The 16566-nt window shown below is 40.9% G+C and overlaps 1 protein-coding gene and 1 non-coding gene across 2 annotated transcripts; both read left to right on the top strand.

Moving 5' to 3' along the window:
• The first annotated feature begins 2798 nt into the window (after positions 1 to 2798).
• PABIR2 (PABIR family member 2) lies at positions 2799 to 15772 on the top strand. The gene is made up of 10 exons (XM_086756237.1): positions 2799 to 3207; positions 3665 to 3743; positions 5066 to 5122; positions 5500 to 5543; positions 5624 to 5678; positions 5902 to 6003; positions 7305 to 7393; positions 7963 to 8027; positions 10606 to 10702; positions 11802 to 15772. The coding sequence occupies exons 1-10, from the start codon at positions 3092 to 3094 to the stop codon at positions 11950 to 11952; spliced, it is 855 nt and encodes a 284-aa protein (XP_086612363.1). The 5' UTR covers positions 2799 to 3091; the 3' UTR covers positions 11953 to 15772.
• LOC147599404 (small nucleolar RNA U109) lies at positions 11570 to 11717 on the top strand. Its single transcript, XR_015259819.1, has one exon. It is a non-coding gene; the product is annotated as a small nucleolar RNA U109 (small nucleolar RNA).
• Positions 15773 to 16566: the final 794 nt, after the last annotated feature.

Below are 16566 nucleotides of genomic sequence, written 5' to 3'. Positions count from 1 at the left end.
TTGAGGCGGGACGGAAAAGCACGGCCTGCCCCGCTGAGGTCTGCCAGCGAGACTGCCCGCCGGGGCGGGGTGCCCTCGGGGCCGGGGCTCCCTTGTGCCCGGAGATGTACAGCTCCAACGTACAGCCGTGAGAAGGCTCAAAAACGCACCTGCCCTCTCCCCGGGGGTGCCTGGCACAGCTGCTGCCCGTGGGGGAGCCCAGGCCCGGACCCCCCCCCGCCGAGGTCACAGGCGACGAGCTCGGCTCTGAGGCACAGGTCCTCAGTGCCACCGAACGCATCTGCGCCCTTATTTCTCTATGCCGCAGCAGTTTCTGTCAAGCCCAGTCTAAACATTTGTGTAGAGAGCAATTCTGCCCTGGTGCACTGTGTCAATGTCAATACTTGCCTGCCACCGTGTACCCATCCATCTAGCTATAGTTAAACCATTTCATCTAACTGCAGCTAGATATTTACAACTCAGATGTAAATATTTTAGATGTGTAAAGTATGGTCATTAGCATTTTTTTTTGCCAAGTGCTACGAGGCTGACCTTTAAATACAGAGAACTGAGCATCAGAGTCAATACCCAACTATTGTCACTTCTCAGAAATACAGCTTATGGTTCCTTGCAGGCCCGGACATCTTTCATCAGCTTACGTTCCAGGTGAGATTTTTAGGCAGCCCTTAAGAATAAAAATAAACAGAGAAGAAAGGTAGATAATAGATAGCTAAAACACTTTTTCACAGGTCACATGCTTACTAATTTATCTGATGGCATTTTGTAACTCTGAGTGGCTGTGCTTATTTGACCCACGGGTATATTTCCCTGTGCCATAGCACAACTCTCCCACAGCCACATCCCCTTTTCTCTGCCTCATTACCCTCTGTGGGTCTTTGAGGGTCACCTTGTCAGTCCCCACTTCCTCGTGCAAGCATAGTCCCATTAAGGTTCTCTTGGCTACAGTAAACCCTGGACAGGCAGTAAGCTGATGTGTGGGTTCCGGGCACTGAAAAATTTGAATACATAAAGCAGATGTTTTTGAGCTCTCAGTCACATTTTGGATATTGTTGACATTTTCCTTAACAGTATCCTGGTACACAGCATTTGAAGCTTTTTGCTGTCTGTAGTGGCAAGGACATAACAACTCCACAATAATAACAAACAGTAAAATCCACATAGTTGGGTGATGTAGTCAGATTTTGCAGGTGGCTTTTGTATTAGCAGAGCCAACGTAGGTGTGAGTAGATTTCTGTTCAGGGCTAGGAGTTTTGCTAGATACTGTCACTAGAGCTGCCTTTTGGGCATTCTCCAGCTGTTGTGCAAAATGCTTGCGCTGAAACACGAGACAAGTAGAACAGTACAGGTTCTGTATTAAAGCTCAAAAGTGTGGTGCTGCTGCTTTTAGTGAGTAGTGGCAGTGAGAGGTGATTTTCCTTTTGCAGCAGCAGGTCCTCATTTTCCAGTGAATCAGACTGATCATAGTTACTAGAAATTAAGCAAAAGAAAGTTTTAGATATTTACCTTCTTGATCTTTGGAGGAGATGGGAATTCTGTATCATCTCTCAGAAAGGTGTTGTTACTGGCTATGATATGGTGTAAGCTCTGGCATGGGATTCTGAATGGTTTTCCTTCTGCAGTAATACAAGACGAGGAATTTTATCTCCAGATTTTTCAATATAAATACATATTGAAAAATCCTGAAAATATGTAAACTGTAATCTTGTGGGCCTATTAACTCCTCTCAGGTGCCTAACTGGCACAAAATTCTTCATTAATAATGCCAGTTTAATGCAAGAAATGAGAGCATCAACAAAAACAGTTGATGAGGCATATACATTGTCTCTGAAGGTAGAAAAATGAAATACCCAAGTCAGTCTTGATTAACAAAAAATACAAGCAGGTACTGTAAGAAATAGCAAGCTATATAAGCAATAGTTCTATTAAGTTATCTGGGAGCATCAACCTTAAATCATTTTGAAGTAAGAGAATAATTCATGCAGCTACTTCAGAAAGTTGAAATGATGAAAAATCCTAAGTTTTCCATCTTAACTGTTCGTGTACCTAGTGCTCTGGAAAAAGAGTTGCTGTTTCCCAGAAGAAAATGAAAACCTTAAATTTGCTGCTGGGGAAGACACCTGCATGTAAGAGACAAACGAGTATGTTGCAGTTGTTACTACAGAAAAATATTAGAAAATAAAAAACAGTAAGCACAAAGTTAGATACTTTGGTCACCAGGAATGGAATTGTAAAGGCCACTGCAAAACTGAAATACAGCCAAGAACTAGAATCGCATGTCTCATAACAAACTTTACGCCAGATTTCTGAAAGCAGCACAGAGGCTCGCATTCTCATTGCTCGTTAAAAACGCAGCACATTCTTCAGCAGCAAAACAGAGCTGAGAAAAGCAATGGGAAAGGCTGCCTGATTTCAGTTGAAAACTGAAGCTAACGCTGCCTCCCAGCCCGGGGCTCACCGGTTTAAGAACAGATCGAGTCTTACGGCCGCCGCCGGGACTCGAACCCGCGGTCCAGGTCCCCCTCCAGGCCCCGCCCCGGCTCGACGCGGGCCCGCGCCGTAGCAGCCATTGCGCCGTTCCAAACGCACGCCCCGCCCCGCCCCGCCCGGCCGCGGGCTCTTGGGACCTTGCACGCCGCTCAGGCTCGCGCTCTGCCCCCCTGTCGCCCTCACGAGCGTGCGCAGTGGCGGGATGCAGTTACGGCGCGCATGCGTTGTGGGAGGCGGGGAGCTTTGCCTCCGCCCCGTTTTTCGCGCCTGCGCCCTTTGTGGTGGCGGCGGGCGCGGGGGGGGGTGTCCGGCCGGCGGCGCTCTCTCCCCTCCGGAGGCGGCGGCGGCACCGGGGCGAGGAGCGGGACCGGGTCCGGGTGCAGGGAGCTGGTCCGTCGGCGGCTGGGGGAACGGGCCGCCCCCAGGTCTGCCCCCGGCATGGGGCGCTGCTGGGGCCGCCCCCCTCGCCGGGCCCGGCGCGCCCCCGGCCTCTGCCTGCGGCGCCGCGCCAGGCCGGGGGGAGCGGCGGCATGAGGAGCCGCTGCGGCCGCCGGCAGTGAATGGGCGTCGCGGCGGAGCAGGAGGAGCCGGAGCCGCCGCCGCGATGGCTCAGGAGAAAATGGAGCTGGACCTGGAGCTGCCGGCGGGGAGCGCCGCGGCCCCGAGCGACGGGGGCGGCCTGAGGAGATCGAACAGCGCCCCCCTCATCCACGGGCTCAGGTGAGCGCGGCCCCGGCCCCGCAGCCCCGCCGGCGGCTGGGCCCGTCCCGCGAAGGCCCGGCCTGGCGGGGTGCTGGGCCACTGGAGCAGCCTGGGCCCGCCCCCCGCCAACCGGGCCCTCACAGCGTGCCGAGCCCCGCCGCTGGCCCCGCTTCCTGCCGGCCCCCGGCTCGCCCTGCGCCGTGGCGGGTGCGCGGTGGAGGCCGCTGAAACGTGTCCGCCGGTCCTCGGGGCGGCGAGTTCCTTCTGGGAACCGCGGAGTGCGGGTCCCCGCGGGCGGGCCGGGGAAAAGGGCTTGCTGGGCTCCTTCGCTGAAAGCAGTGCTTCTGTTGAATGAAACAAGATGAGTGTTTTCAGCGCGCTGCAGGTTGCAGCGTGCATAGTGCAGCATTCTGTAGCTTTCAGTAAAGCACACCTTAGAAAATTGTTTGCAAAACTTTTTTTTCCCCCCCTCCAGTGACAACTCGCAGGTTTTCCAGCCTTACGTGCTGCGAACTCGCAGGAACAGCACAACAGTTATGAGCCGCCACAGCATGGTAAGGAATCTTAAGCATGTTTTGCTTACGCCTAACAAGAAATAATTGAGTTGGAGAAATGAAGTTAAACTTGATTTGTGTTTGCACTAAGCATCCTAGCAAGCTCCCAGGCTGCAGATTATGCATTTTTTTCTTCTGTAACTGCAACCTGCAATGAAATAATACTGATGTGTTAACTCTGTGTCCCTGAGAAGAGAGCAATAGCTGAAGCTATGTGTGATTCCCAGTATTAAGTGCAATCTTAAAGTGAATTTGGACCGCACCATGGGTCAGAAGAGAAAACTGCTGTCACAATTGAAAGTCTTGAAAGGATGTTTTAATTTGTTGTAAAAATGGAAGAGAGTCAAAATCCTTTGATCTGTTTATTTGATGAGGCCGTTCCTTTTTTGCAAAGGCTAAACACTAGATGTCAGAAAATCATATAAAGAAGAGTAATTTATTTGCTGGGTGATATTCTGACCTCTATTATATATGTCTGGTAGAGTACAGTACTGCAGTTATTTAAATTCTCAAAGGTGTTGCATTTCTTATTTTCACTCTTTGCTTGTCAGCTCAGGGATCTATATGCCCTTTTCCACTAAAATTTTTCTTCCCCATCTGAGACCAGTGAGGATTAAGTGTTGCTGTTCTCAGAATCCATAGAACTTGAATTCCAGAAATATGTTTCTTCTACTTCTTCTATTCAGAAAAAGTGAGAGGGAATTTTAGTTCAAATTCTTCTGTTATGTGATCTCAAAAATGAGAGTCCAAAATTTTGGAACTCAGATCAGCAGGCATTACAGTAGACATCCTCAGTGGGAGCTATTGGCCCCTTTGTATGTCATGGTGGTCAAAGTTCAAGAGGAATTAGGTGCATAAAATTGTATGCAATTGAAAAAATTGCAAAAGTAAACTTTTAGGGAGTGTTGTTGAAGACTAAGCTGAAACATTGAAATTTTTTCTTTGTAATAGCCAGCCAGTTGGGTAAGTTAGTACAGGAGTTTGTCGTCTTACTCAAGGCAGTAGGGAATTGTACAATGTTCGTAGTTTAATTTATAATATCTCACTTGTCCAAATGACACATACAGCTATTTGAGATGCTAAGCAGTATCTGTTTGCAAGTCAGATCTGTGCCACTTGCTGAGTGATAGAATGAATTTGTAAGTGGTAAAACAAGTCTTTTCTCTTGAAGGTCAGTGTTTTCTTTTTGCAACGTTATTTGAGTCATCCGCATGTAGTTGTACAGCTCACTTTTAATTCACTAAGAATGTAGGTGATGGTAAATAGGATGTATGCAAGCTGTTAATGTGCGATTTAATCATTGTGGCTGTTGCTTTTTTCAGTTGTTGTCATCATCTCCTATTCGTATTCCTAGTAGCCGACTTCATCAGATCAGAAGAGTAAGTGTAGTTTTTATCTGTATGTTTAGTAACAGAATAAAAAGTATTATATAACGTTGAAATACTTACATAATGGGAGTTTCTTTCCTATTGAGTTTTTCAAGTACTAGAGGAAATTGAGTCTTCTTAAAACTTAATTTCAACAAGGAAGGCTCCTTGCAAGGCTTGTTGTCATGTTTAAACTGTCTTGCATTTTTGCAGTGTTGTTTCATTCAAGAGAAATGGTGAACTGGTCTGCTAGCAGTCTCTTCTTTCTGGAGTGTTCCTGCTGTTCACATTTCACTTCTAATGGCAAATTATTGAATCATGAGTGTTATTCTGAGTACCTGTGATGAATTAAATGTTATAGGAAGACTTAGGCCATTTATTTCCTGCAGGAGGAAGGAGTGGATTTAATGAACAGAGAAACAGCACATGAAAGGTAAATGTTATTGAAACAAGATGATAAAATAGCCAGAGTTATCCTCTTTTTAGCTACTGATGGGATTTCTTGTATTCTAGGGAAGTGCAAACAGCAATGCAGATAAGCCACTCATGGGAGGAAAGCTTGAGCCTGGTAATCTCTTTATAGATGTTTTCTATTTAGTTCTACTTTTATACTCAACTGACAAACTTAAGGGAAAGAGAGGAATTAACTGTTAAAGAAGTTTAAGAAGAACTTAAGTTCATCTGCTTCAGTTATTTTGTGCATTTGACCCTATGACTTTCCATTAGAAGGCTGTGCCTTGGATCTGGTAATGTTCTGTGCTAGTGTTAAGTTGGAAACCTTGTATTTACAGAGTGACAATGACTTGGACAAGTCTGAGAAATCTTCCTCCCCAAAGAGAATAGACTTCATTCCAGTTTCGCCTGCACCTTCACCTACAAGAGGAATAGGAAAGGTAGGATAAGTTAACTCCTGAACTGAGAGAACATTTTAGAATTTTAGATCAAGGTGAACTATGAAGATGTGTAACTTCACAAATTGTTTGATAGATTTAAAAAAAACACAACCAAACAACAACCATCCTTAACCCAAACTCCCATTTTATTGGTTTGTAAGAATCAGATGTTTACCATCTTAGAGCCTGCAGAGTTTAAGCTGTGTGTCAGTTCTGTCACTGTGAATTTTTTCAGTTCCTGCTATTTGTGCGATGTTTGGATTGGTTCTAGTTCTAGGGAAGCTGGAAGAGGTTGTTAGAGTTGGACGTGGTCTTCAGCTGCGTAAGTGAGGGGATGCTGGGGAAGAAGCACCAAAATCAGAGTGTGTCATATGTGTAGAGTAAGATTGGCCAGAAGCTGCAAATCAGTGTGGTGAGAAGGATGAAAATATGTCCATCAGTTATGCCTTCCTTTCGCTAACCTCACTGTTAGGACTCGGGCGTGCTGAATTTGCAGTGAAGACTGATGGCAGATACTGGAAAAAGAGAAGAGGTGGATCTTACATAAACTACTTTTTCCAGTGAGGACTGGAAAACAGTAGCGCAGAGAAACTGGCAACTGTGTTTAAAGACGAGCTGCTTGACCTTGTTTTCACCCTCTTTTGTGGTTCTGCTTTTGTACTGCTACTATTTTATTGCATGCCTTTACCAGTAATGATGCATGGAGCAGCCACGTACTAGTGCTGGGTAAATGCATTCCTAGTATAACGCTGGTGCTGGCAGCTGGTCCTGTATCTTTGGAATCACAACTGTAAAACAGTAGTAGATAACTTGACAGAAACATTTTTGTGCTTAGCTGTGGGCATTCGTGGGCTAAGCTCAGATGTGCTGCAGAACTGCAGAGCTGAATACTCTGTTCTATTCTGAAATATTGTGTTAAAGTTTCAGGTCAGATGTATTTTGAGTAAACTCAGCTTGATTGTTTAACGAGCCCTTTGAAAGAAGTAAGTCCTGAGTACTGTACTACTGCTTCTAAATGTAACAGGAAGAACAGAAACAGCTGTCTTATTTAGAAAACAGCATCTATTTCAATTTTAAATTTCTTGTGGGTCTGAGTTTCAGGTTAATCTAAGCAGTATTGCATTAGTCAGTATATTTTTGCAAGTTAAGTTTTAATGCCTCTAAGATTGCATTTGATCATCTCTGCCTTATTCTGTTACTAGTTTTTCTTTAATTGGAGTTGTTTTGTTTGGAGGGTGAGGGGAAACACCTCAGTATTTAAAAGGAAATTCTGAAGCATTGTAATGTGACTCTTTCTGCAGCAATGTTTTTCACCATCATTGCAAATGTTTGTGAGCAGTAATGGATTACCTCCAAGTCCTATTCCCAGTCCAACAAGGCGATTCTCCAAGTAAGTAATGTCTGCAAGTAACAGGTACACATTGGCTTAAATTCCAAGGGTAGCACAAAGATTAGTTAAAGCTGATATTAAGTCATTAAGAAAGATCTTAGTTTTACAACAGCTGAAGTATTGCCACATAAAAATACTCTGAAAATTCAGCCTTTACCAATGGTATCTTTATGTGGGTGGTCTTATAGGAGCCTATGTCAACTTGAAATTGAACTTGGTAGCTTGTGGTGAAATTTCTGGGTACTCCAAGTGAGATTTAACTTTATTAGTACATCAGTTTTATATCAATATTACATACAATTTAGAAATGGATTGAAGTGAGGATGTGATGCACTAAGGGAAGGAGAAGACCCTAGAAAACTTAATACAACGTTGTGTGGCAGATAGTTTGCTGTAATAGGCAGCACTTCTTTATTATCTATGTATTTAGATTCCCTAAGCATTCCAGTTGTGCAGGAATAGTTTCAAAGAACATTTCATATGATGTAATTGTGTGTGTTTGATGCTGGGCATGGTGGTGCTCAGACTTGAAACCTTTACAGACCTGACTGTCGATGTTCTCTCTCTAGCAGGAGGAGTCAAAGTCCAATCAACTGCATCAGGCCCAGTGTTCTTGGCCCCCTGAAGAGAAAAGGTATGTGTGTTTAGAGTATCAGATGTATTAATATGGATGTAGTTTTGCAGCTGGATACATCTGTCTTCCATATTTTTTGTTATTCTGTAAATATAATACACTTGTATCCATGGTGAACTGGAATTTGCCAGTTGTAACTTAAAAATACAAAGTAAAGTAGCTAGTCTAAAAGACCTCCATGAAACCTTTTTAAAGCAGCTTACTGCTTCAAAGAGGCAAACTTTATTCCCCATCAAATTAAATGTTGTGAATATTCGTAAGCCCTGACATTCCTAAGAGTACCATTGTGCAGTGCACACCCTTCAGATCATCTTAGGAATGCTGCTTATCATGTAGTACCTTCTAAACTTAGTACTGAATGTTTGTTTTTACTCTGAAAGTTCAGAAGGTGAGTGTTTAGAGAAATGGAAGAGATCAGTGCTCTTTCCTCCTGAAAGGAGAAAACTGCATTGTTTCCTGTTAGATTTAGACTGGATATAAGGAAGAAATTTTTTACCACGGGGGTGGTGAAGCACTGGCACAGGTTGCCCAGAGAGGTGGTGGATGCCCCATCCCTGGAAGCATTCCGGGCTGGGTTTGATGGGGCTCTGAGCAACCTGATCTGGCTGGAGATGTCCCTGCTCCTGGCAGGGGGGTTGGACTGGGTGGCCTTTAAAGGTCTGTTCCAACCCAAACCGTTCTGTGTTTGTTCTGTGCTAAGGGTATTCAAATTGCATCCTGGAACGAATCTCCATAGCAGAACTGTAAGACTGAGATATTTAGAAGTGTGCCACTAGCTATGCTTATCCTTTCTGTATTTTTTTTTTAACTTAGACATTCTTACCTGCACCAAAAACATACTCTTTTATTTTACGAGAATTATATTTAACCTTTGAGAAAAGTTATGGTTTATTGCTTTTTATGACTGCTTTTCCTATCAGATAAAGAATGTTATCTGATTGACATTGAATTGACAGGGGAGAGAGAGAGACAAGTTTTCTGATAGATGCCACTTCTATCTTGGCTTCTATTTTCTATGAATTTTAGAGGCATTAAAAATTGAACAAAAGTTTATCAAGCTCAATGATCAATAGGGAATAGATATTCATACTTTGTTGTTTTACTTCAAATATTTTACCATAGACTTTACACAGATTGAATTAAAAACAGTGCAGGTAAAGGTCAGGCTTTCCTCATCCTATCCGTATCAAGGAATTTTTAAAATGTTGCTTAGTTTTAAAACATCTAATCCATTTACGTGAACCGAATTTATTTTCCCAAATACATAATCCTGTAATTTTCTGAATTTTAGCAGTGGCTTTATGGTTCATATTCTACAGATGTGACATGGTAACAAATTGATGCCGTGATATGTGGAGGGAAGAAAGCAATGTCTTGAAGAACATTTCACAGGGAATTAATTCTGGGAGACTGTGCAATGTGTTGTAGCAGTGCAGATTTGTCTTTGAAATTTCAGGTGGCAAAGAATTACCAAAGTTGGTGGTTTGGGTTTTCTTCATTTTTGTGTAAGACAAGTATTTTATAAATGTGTTTTGTTCATTCTGCTTGATAGAAGCTGTTGTTCCTTCTCTTCAAAGAAGGGAATGTATCCCTGTGGGCTAAAGGAAATAGGAGATTTGTGGGCGTTATCAGTCTTTTCTAAAATGAGTGGTAGTGTAATTCTCTTGCATAACATATCAATATGTACCGGTTTGCTATGGTGCTTAACCTCTGTCAGCTTTTCAAACTGACACCGCAACTGCTGTGAAGCATAGGTAAAAAGCCCAAAAATGTATTTCCATTTCATATGTTTTTGTTGCCAGACTAAAAATTAAACTATACTGTAGCTGACAAGGTTTTTGGTGGTTTTTTTTGTTTGTTTTTCTTTAAGCATGTTATTGGCAAGTTAATGATATTTCCAGTGTGTCTATTGTACAGAAGCTATTAATGAGCTAGCTCGTTCTGAGGGCAGATTATACTAAACAGATTATATAAATTCTTCCCATCATGTTTAATCTTTTAATGTCAGTAGATGATTACAGGTACAAAGATAGTCTGATCCATGATGAGTAAGTGGAAATGCATACACATGCCAATTTTTTTCTATTTAGCTTTTCTGTAGAAGTGTACCTATGCATCAGAATTTGTTGTACGCAGGTGGGTGAAACTGCAAACCAAGCTGGTGTTCCTATTTTCACAATCACTAAGAACTTTAATGTCTGTATTTTGGCTTGTGTCAGTTGCCACATCTGAACTGCTTACTTGAAATTACATCACAGTAATTAGTTTGCTTTAGATTTTTTTTTTTTGTTTGATTGTAGTCTAAGTAGGATGTGCCTGGTTTTGTGTCTTTGAGATTGTTTTAGCCCCTCAGATACTGCTGAAGCATTAGTTAAATTAAGGATGGACGGGATGGTTAAACAACAGGTAGTATCAAATTAATGTCTTACCCGAGTGCTTGATTGGTTGAATTAGAGGACTTACCGTGTTACAGATGCAACCTTGCTCTATTGTGGGACAAGCCTCTCTTTAACAATAGACAAATATTAAATGGATGTTTCAGAATCTCAAGTGAGTTCATTTGCACTGTTTTCCTTAGGTGAAATGGAAACTGAAAGTCAGCCAAAGAGACTTTTTCAAGGAACAACCAACATGCTTTCTCCAGATGTTACACATCTGACAGATCTCAGTTCATGGTAAAATATTTCATGTGCCCTGAAATGCTGAAACAGGGAATGTGTGTTTATCACAAGCTTTCTTGTTTTGTTTTGGTTTGGTTTTTTTCCAGGAAAAAAAAAATACTTTGTATGTAGCTTGTGTGCGTGTATTACTGGGAACTATTCCTGTGCAGTGTGACAATGTTCCTGCTCCTTTGATCAATTCTTCCTGAGCAGACTGTAGCCTAGATTTTGTGTATCAAAACTTTTAATGGTGAATATAAGTGTTACAAATCCCTCTTGGTTCATGAGAAAAGTTACTTTGCCTCAAAGATGCTTCATCGTTTCAGTATGTCATAGTCAGTGGTCATTTAGTATCTGCGGTACTTACCTGAACACTTAGAAAATGTGTGTTTGTGTGTGTAGTTACTGCAGTGATACAGTTCATGTTGATACATTCATGATTTTGTGTTATAGTTTGTCTTCTTTCTGAATTAGAATCATAAAAAGCTGAGTGTTTTTGTGTCAAGATACAAAATATTCCGAAATATCAACTCTGTTTTACTATAATTTCAGTTTACCTACAGATTGAAACTGCCTAAAAATATTTTTTTTTGTGTTGCTTCCAGCTAAATTGCAAAAGCATTAATTTATGTGCCCTCTGGAATCTTGTGTTTGGATTTCAAAATCTTCATACAAGAATTCCTTACTTACAAGGGAAAAATAGACTTCAAAATCTTGCTTTGAGTAGTGCAACATTAAAGAACGTATTAGCTAATTAATGACACCTCTGCTGCATTACTGATTAGATTCTTATTGTTCCTTTCCTATAACCCTTCAAGGTTTTATTCTTGTTAGTTTTCACCCCCTTTCTGTAACTGATTAAAATCAGAGTCATAATTTATTCTGCATGTTAAAAAAAAAAATAATAATTCTGCTCCTCATTCCCATAAGGAGCATGAATACATATATAACATGCTACAGAAAGCAAGGAGTCTTCAGGGCTGCCAGTCTTGTAGTAAAGGCTGAGTGGTAGTATATGTCTCCTACATCTTTTTTTACCAAGGCAAAAGTACGTTGGCTTTGTACACAAAGTTGTCATGCTGTGTTACTAAATAACCTTTTTCTTTTTCCCCAGCCTGTCTTCAGATATTCTTGATGGGAGTAGCAGCAGTGTTGGCTCTTCCTCTGACTCACTGACTAAAGGCAGCATAACCACAGAGTCTCCAGTAACATGCTCAAACTCATGCTCTTCATTCATTTTGATGGATGATCTCTCACCTAAGTGACTTAATAAATTCTGAGTCAGTGTCTGGCTGTGCTGTTCCCTTACTGTACACTTGTACAGAGAAATGAACTCTGATCCTTGAACCATTAACACATGGATTATTAAAAGGAAAAATTATTGTAACTGTAATCCTTGGTGACTTTCCAGTGACTTTGATTTATCCATTTAATGGACATTGTAGACCATATTAATGTCTGGTTTTGCGAATTTATTTTTTAAACAAGATGTCTGCTCAGATTATACTAACTTTTTGCTTTCAGGAACTTGCATACACTTTTTGATTCTGAGAATAGGTATCTACCTATTAGTGTTGCAATTTTTAAGAAAATACTTCTGTCATTATCATGGTCACTATGTCTAGGGAAATAATTTGATTCAGAAGGATTTGAAAATACTAATTTATTCTCTGGCACTTCTACCATTGAGTAAAACTATTCTCCTTGGGGTTTTTTTGGGTTGTTTTTTTTTTTTGGTTTTTTTTTTTTAGTGATTAGCCTCAAATTCTCTTACAGAAGGGAGAAGAAAAACATTTTATTTTCTTAGTGCTGCTAGTCGTTTTTTATTACAGAAGACCACAGTGGGTCTGGAAATCTCACTCTATTAAAAAACAAATACACCAAAATAAGTAATGACTGGCACTTTTGCCATCAGTGAAGAAATAACAATACTCTGTGAAAATTATTAAAACAGCTGCATATTTCTGTCCCCAGATCCTTTATCCTACAGATTGTATGAAATAAGGTCAATATTCATCAAGATTTGGCCAAGGAAAAGTAATCCATGCCTCGATCCAAGACGTACAGTGCAGATAACTAAGTTATTTAAACTACTGTGTAGGAGAACCATGTATGGCACCATCGATGTCTCCTGTGGCATTGAGGTCATAGGTATTTTTGTGCCTTAGGGGACATTGTTACAAAACTACGGAATGTAAACCAGAGGGGTGGGTGGGCAAAGTCCTTTGTGTACAGCTTGTTTATAGAGTGCTTACCAGAATCTGTCGTCGATGCTGCTTTCCTTAGCGTTCCTTTCCGAGGTGTGTGCTCCGTTGCAAGGTGCTGTGGGCAGTCCCAACTCTGCTGTGAGATGGCAGCCAAAGTAATACCCTTTGCAGCTGCTGCGTACAGCATTTATACCTTTGTTGGTCATGAGCAGGGCAAACAGTCAATTTCTAAGGAAAGACTTAAAAGTTTGGATTGAATAAGAGCTCTGCAAATTCTTTGGCTGAAGAGTTATATTTGAGCTATGAGTAGTCTCGATATAGTACCTCGGTCAGTCTGAGGTAAGACAATAGATATTTTACTTTTTAAAGACTTTAATGGGGCAAAATAAATCCGTTTGTAATCTACTGTGTTATGCTATTTATTATTTATAACTGTAAAAAGTCTGTGGTGATGAATTATAGTATTTTTTTATGATTGAATAAGTTTTTTATGTTCAGTAATTGCTGGCTGGTTTGTATTTAATACGCAACATTGTCTGCCAGAATCATAAGCTTCCATTTTTGAATGTTTGTAACATAAATGCTTTTGTTATCTAAAGTACAACTTTTGATCTTTTTGAAAGAAAATAGCACTGAATTTAAAGTAAGATAATGTGCTTTAAAAGTGAGCACAATCTCTGGCAATACTGTCTGGCTAAAAAGGGGAGGGGGAGAACCATAGTTTTTTCTGTTCCGAAGAAGCCGTTGAGTTTCCAGAAGATGTGTACATACCAGATTATTTTTAAGAGTGTTTCCATTAAATTGTAAGAAGTACAATAATGGGCCAACAGTGGCACTGTTATTTGTATTCTCATTTTCACCTGTGGAGCATTAGTTCCCCACCTCAAATAAATGTGCATATTGTATAATATTGTCCATTGGTGCCATTTTTAAAGGAGCTCTGCAGTATTGAATGTTAATTTTATTTGTATATGCACAGTGCTATTTCTTGAATTTTTTATGTCTTAAAATTGCTTAATTATTTTTTTATTCATGCTTGTATCTTCTCTGCCTTCTCGATGCTGAAAAAAGGCTGCTTTTACATCTGCAATATATTGATAAACAGTCTGTGATAAAATTCAGCCTGTTACCTGTGCCCCGGTTTCATTATACCGTGCTTTTATTGGTACTGTGATTTAGAAATCTGAACAAGGGGTAGCAGAAGGGGGAAACCTATCGCATGCTTTCTTAAAACTGAGAAGAGCATAGTTATTGCATATTTTTGGCTGACTTACCTGTACAATTGATGTATTCCAGATTTTTTTGTTAGTGGAGAGTCTTATATAAGTGCTGGCCTTTGTAAACATTAGAATGTAAGCTTCATAAAGCAAACGCACAAATATTCACTCTTGTAACAGCATTTTTTTAGTGTTTTGGCTATTCTCCACTCTTCAGAAGATACTGTTCTCCTATAAGATATATACATAACGCACACACCCCCTGTGTCTGCTGTTTCAGAATGAATGTCGTTGTGTAATGTAATCGGTCCCATCTAGGACCGTGTTCTGTTTCACACACACAGCTGTGAGGCCACTTGTTCATTTTAAAACTGAGTTTTCTAATACTCTGGTAGCTGATATTTGCACTTAACTGCATGTGAGTCGCTGCTGCTTACAGAATCAATCTTTATTGCAGTGTAAAGCCTAGTACAGCGTACTCTTGACTAAACTGCCTAAAAGTTGCATTTCTGGATTTATTGACTCTTGTCTGTAATGAATCAGATACCCGTTTGGGGAAGGATGCCAGCTGGTGCTGGTAGTCAGCGTTAATATAAAACTGTTGATATAAAACTGTTGACACACTTAACTGGTTTTCTGACTTGACCTGACTTATTTGTGCGGAATTGCCATGATGAGTGTCTGAGAATTCCTGTCTTTCCTCCCTTTTTTTTTTTTTTAATAAGGAACCATTAATGCATATCTGTTGCTGAGAATCACCAGTAATGACTTACCTTTAATGTTGTAACTGTTGAGAAGAAAGTTAAAATACCAGCAAATACCAGCGTAATTCAAGCAGCGTTTTCGATGGACTATTTTTAATATGTTAATTAGCACAGTATTAAGATGTTGGTCTTTGTCTGGCTCATTGACTAGCACTGCCTTGAGATCACGTCGGAAGCACACTGATTCCTCGTTTCATGGGCTTAAAATGCTGGAAGGATTTTACCAATGGTTTAGAAAAATGTGTGTGTCAGCTGTGGAACTCTATGTTTTGATAATATCAAGTGTTCTGATTCAGGAAATGGATCACAGTATGCATGTTTCATTCTCCTTCATTGAATTTCAAATTGCAGATCGTGGGCCCAGAAGCCTGTATTTAAGGGGCTGTTTTTCTGACTGTATGTGATTAAATACTTTCTCCTACAATGAAAGTAATTAAACTGTCAGTGGGTGAGGATGTAAATCTGAGTCCTGCAGACTTTATTGGAAAACTCATTCTTGAAATGCACAAGGAAAGCTATACTGTAAAGTGGGATTTTATTTATTTATTTATTTTTAAAGTCGTGATAAAAATAGAGTACTCCCTTTAACAACTCAAAATGCTAAAAACATTTTAAATGCAAGGCTTTAACTTGGCACACTTCTCTCGGTGGAACCACGTTGGGGGCTGTATGCAGAGGTTAACTGGAGCAGGCTTAGGTGCATTTGGAACTCTCCTGGTGCACAAACACAATAGACTAGTCTGGGGAAATTTATTTTTTGCAAATATTCACATTCTTATCTGTAGACCCTGCTAATATATTGTGTGACAACAAAGACAAGAACTTGTTTTTTCCTGGAGGAATTTCATCTGCATATAATCTTCCTGGTAACTTCATAATAAAAAAGCTTTGCATTAATATGGGTTCAAGTATTTCATGAAGTCATAGGACTGTTTCATTTGCTTTTTTGGAGTAAAGGCCAAGAAATATTTTTTGAGCTATACAAACTGCCTCTTGTATCCAAGGCTATTATATAAATGGCAACTGTCCACAGTAAGTGAAAATGGACTTTGCCTACCATTCAATATTTCAGTCTCCCTTGAGATCTGTTAAAGAATCCTCGGCAAATTTGGTGATTGATGTAAGATGGGTCGCTGAAGGTACCAGATGACCCAGTGAGACAGCTGTTGTAACCAGCTCTTTTGGCTATAAATTAACAGCTTTAGCCCTGAATGCAGACCTAGCTTATCCAACTCATTTTCACGTGAAAAATGCATTTTAAGCAACTGAGACTTTAATGAGGATCTGTGCTGTTCAAATGTAGAGGAAAAGACTCCTTGGTAGCAAGTCTAGAACTGTTTTGCTCAGCCCATCCCCCAAAGAGCAAGCTGTGCTTGCCACTCCAAATTAGAGTAGCAGTTGTCTCTGTTTTAGCCATCTTTGGAGAGGGCAAGGAGTTGGTGGTTGGGTTTCCTTAGGGCCTGGTTATTGAATTCATGGCTAGGACCATTGTCATCAGGCTAAAATCCAAAGTAGGTGTTGATTTAGGGCAGGTCTGTTTTCCAAGGGAGTAAATAGACTGCAGAGCTGGTTTAAGCACGATAGCCTGGGTTTACTCCCTTCTGCAGATGAAGAGTCTTGATGTAAGTGGGTTACCGGGCTGCTGACTCAGCAATGCCATTCCCATCAATACAAATGCACACAGCTTCCAC

Source organism: Chlamydotis macqueenii, chromosome 11 (genome assembly GCF_036417535.1).
Source record: "Chlamydotis macqueenii isolate bChlMac1 chromosome 11, bChlMac1.mat, whole genome shotgun sequence".
NCBI lineage: Eukaryota > Metazoa > Chordata > Aves > Otidiformes > Otididae > Chlamydotis > Chlamydotis macqueenii.
Note: the sequence above shows the minus strand (reverse complement) of the source record. Positions and strands in the feature narration are given on the sequence as shown.

Excerpts from the sequence above, each read along its gene's own strand:
- PABIR2 (XM_086756237.1), top strand. The coding sequence starts at position 3,092 with ATGGCTCAGGAGAAAATGGAGCTGGACCTGGAGCTGCCGGCGGGGAGC. Across the intron at positions 5,544-5,623 it reads AGAGAAACAGCACATGAAAG|GGAAGTGCAAACAGCAATGC; the intron begins GTAAATGTTATT and ends CTTGTATTCTAG. Across the intron at positions 7,394-7,962 it reads CCAACAAGGCGATTCTCCAA|CAGGAGGAGTCAAAGTCCAA; the intron begins GTAAGTAATGTC and ends TTCTCTCTCTAG.